This window comes from Oncorhynchus gorbuscha, linkage group LG24 (genome assembly GCF_021184085.1).
Source record: "Oncorhynchus gorbuscha isolate QuinsamMale2020 ecotype Even-year linkage group LG24, OgorEven_v1.0, whole genome shotgun sequence".
Classification (NCBI taxonomy): domain Eukaryota; kingdom Metazoa; phylum Chordata; class Actinopteri; order Salmoniformes; family Salmonidae; genus Oncorhynchus; species Oncorhynchus gorbuscha.
This window is the reverse complement of record NC_060196.1, coordinates 18829731-18832699: the sequence shown is the minus strand read 5'-3', so window position 1 is coordinate 18832699 and position 2969 is coordinate 18829731. Positions and strand designations below refer to the sequence as shown.

Below are 2969 nucleotides of genomic sequence, written 5' to 3'. Positions count from 1 at the left end.
TTTAATGAAGGCTAATAGTCATGTTTATTGAAATTTCAAGAAGAAACATAGACATAGCAAATAAGATCTGCATGTATACAATGTTAGAAGACATTTTACGTTTACATTTTAGTAATTTAGCAAACGCTCTTATCCAGAGCAATTAACAGGAGCAATTAGGGTTAAATGCCTTGCTCAAGGGCACATCAACCAATTTTTCACCTAGTTGGCTCAGGGATTCGAACCAGCAACCTTTCGGTTAATGGCCCAAAGCTCTTAACCGCTAGCGTATCTGATATGATTAACTTAAAGTGCTGTGGACGACTTGGTGAAATTCCCCTGTGTCCATGTTCTACAGCAGACACCTGTAAATAAATCACCCAAGATACGTTTTGCTTATTATTTTTTTCAATAATGGGATATTGTACAGTACCACAAATAGCATTTTTGTATTTTGATGTATACCTTGTTCCTCTCAAATTTGTCTACTCTAAACTGGAATATTGTCTTAACAAGTAGTTGGGGACGGAGTTGTGGTTGTCTCAGTTGAAATCTGAATGAGAAAAGGAAAGGGAAAGGGGATACCTAATCAGTTGTCCAACTGAATGTATTCAACTGGAATGTATCAGATTAAATGTGCATTATTCTGTACCTGAATGTCCAAATCAGGTTTCATGGTGTGAGCCCTCCTCATCAGAAAGCGCTAAAAGGTGAAAATTGTATGACCATATGCACATTAACTAGATTCCTTTTCTTACACAGAGTCAATTACAGATTGAAATACACTATTGACCATGACCCACACTGTACTGTACAGTCAGCGACCATTACTGTACCTTGAATCTTCTCACGGGCTCTGCTTGTGGAGGACCCTGCTGTGGCTGCTGCTGTTGCATCATGGGAATCCCACCTGCACCTTGGACTCCCTAACCAGAAGGAAGATTTATTGTTATATTATTATTTATTATAAAATGTAAATGATGGAGTAGTCTAAATGTATTCATGATTTGTGCGTGTCTATATTTTCCTGGTATGTAATACACTCTCGCCCTCATGTTGGAAACTCGGGGCCTCCAAGTTCAAATTAACGTTAAAGTTATCTGCTTAGAGATTCATATCGGTGAATTCTGATACCGCCTAGGTTAGCAAGTTGGAAATGTCAGCGTTTCCGAGTTTCCAACATTAAGTGAACTCAGAATATATTTGAGTACATAGAGTTGTCTATACCATGACTTGCTGTTGTGGAGTATTCATCCCTGTCATTTGAGGGACACCCATGTAGTAAGGCAGCTGTTCATGGGAGAACAAACATTTTAATTACTGCAAAGCATTTCCAAATTGTTTCTTCTCTTATAATACTATAATAAACATCCTGTTTTTCAAAGTTGTACCCCAGGACAAAAATGTGTACAATCTATTTCTCAGAAAAGGACATACATAGCAGAATAAGAAGTATGAAAGTCTATTTATTTTGAGTCATACCCCGTTAGCTGGTGGGGCAGGATACTGGTACTGCCCAGGGAAGTTAGGGAACAGTTGAGGCTGCAGCATCCCAACATTGGGGAAACCATAGGGACCATTGGGAACAGCTTGGGGTTGCATGACATACGTGGGGACACCTGGGACCATCTGTATGAGTGAGGAGAGAAAGTCGTGCCAAATTATTCAGCACTTAGATAAAAATATAGTTTTCCCTCCCACATCATCTCTCCCTAATACACAATTGACTGTCTGTTGCATACATGGTTATGTGAAATTATTTATACAAATGTGTATAAGTAGTTTAAAAACAGTGTATTCTTTGTTTATCCACCTGTTGTGAACAGTTACTGTATAATACATTTCTTGAAATAGAATGAAACTGGAAACAGGGATATTGATGACTGACCTGGGCAAACTGAGGCTGCCCAATCAACCCAGTGCCACCAGGGAGGACGCCAGGGTTCAGGCCCCCCACCACCAGTCCAGGGTTAACCCCAGACACAATTCCACCATTTAGACCTGCCAGCAGTCTCAGTTTCTGAGAAATGACAAAGATAGATTATGATATGACCTTGAATTCTATCAACAGCTTCTCCTGAAGTGTCCACTCATTCAATACTTCCCAAAACCCTAAAAGCATTGGATTGGTTAAGGATAAATATGTTTTTAGTGTCCAGTATCCTACCTTGCCAGCATTGACCTAAACAGATCATTGAGGGGGGAATAAAAGGAAAATTGTCATTAGAGTCATTTTGAATGAAAACATTTGATTTTGTACATTGTTGTGTGATGAACATGTGATCATACTCACATTGAAGATGGTGGCCATGAAGGCTACAAAAATAAGAAGCTTCATTTTGCAATCTGGAATATTGAGAGACAGACCACAAACGTGATTAGTGTTGCTAAACTACTGGGGCTACTGTACTAGGTACATTATCTAGATTATTTGCTGCTAACCAAATTATTCAATAATATATCACGTTTGAATATGAAGGTAGAAATACAGACCTTGAAGTGGTGAAAATGGTTTTGCTTCAGGTGCTGTCCTCCAAGCAGTATTCTCAGTTGCCCTCTGACATTTGAACATAGCCTTTTATTGATGTTAGATCTTCTATAGCAACCAATTAGAACAGAGCCCAGAAATTAGAAATCTTCATGTTGGTCACCTGATGCCCATAATAACAGGAGTTACCCAATTAAGATAAAGCCAAAAGGCATTGTGTGGTTTTAGTCTTCAATGACTCCAATACTTGGTCCCCAAAATAAGACCATTGACCATTGTTCCAAATATTACTAAGTGACCACTAGTGACCGCAGTAGGACCACGAAAGGTCACAAACAGATTAAGCAACCAGGTTGTAATCATGGAGGCCCGTGAGCTGAGTAAAGAATTAAATCCATGTGGGTAAAGAATCTAAGAACGTAAATCAACATAATATGATTGTAGATTGCTTCTGAATACATGTAACTATTTTCACTATCACAATTGTTGTGGTTTTAACAAA

At 38.7% G+C, this 2969-nt stretch overlaps 1 protein-coding gene across 1 annotated transcript; it reads right to left on the bottom strand.

Annotated features, from left to right (window-relative positions):
* scpp9 (secretory calcium-binding phosphoprotein 9) lies at positions 1–2518 on the bottom strand. The gene is made up of 10 exons (XM_046325249.1): positions 2473–2518; positions 2273–2325; positions 2147–2161; positions 1868–1999; positions 1462–1608; positions 1207–1269; positions 816–905; positions 632–682; positions 445–532; positions 1–344 (listed from the first exon to the last, which is right to left on the bottom strand). Exons 2-9 carry the CDS (start codon positions 2315–2317, stop codon positions 488–490), a joined length of 588 nt encoding a protein of 195 aa, XP_046181205.1. The 5' UTR covers positions 2318–2325; positions 2473–2518; the 3' UTR covers positions 1–344; positions 445–487.
* Between the last annotated feature and the right edge of the window lie 451 nt (positions 2519–2969).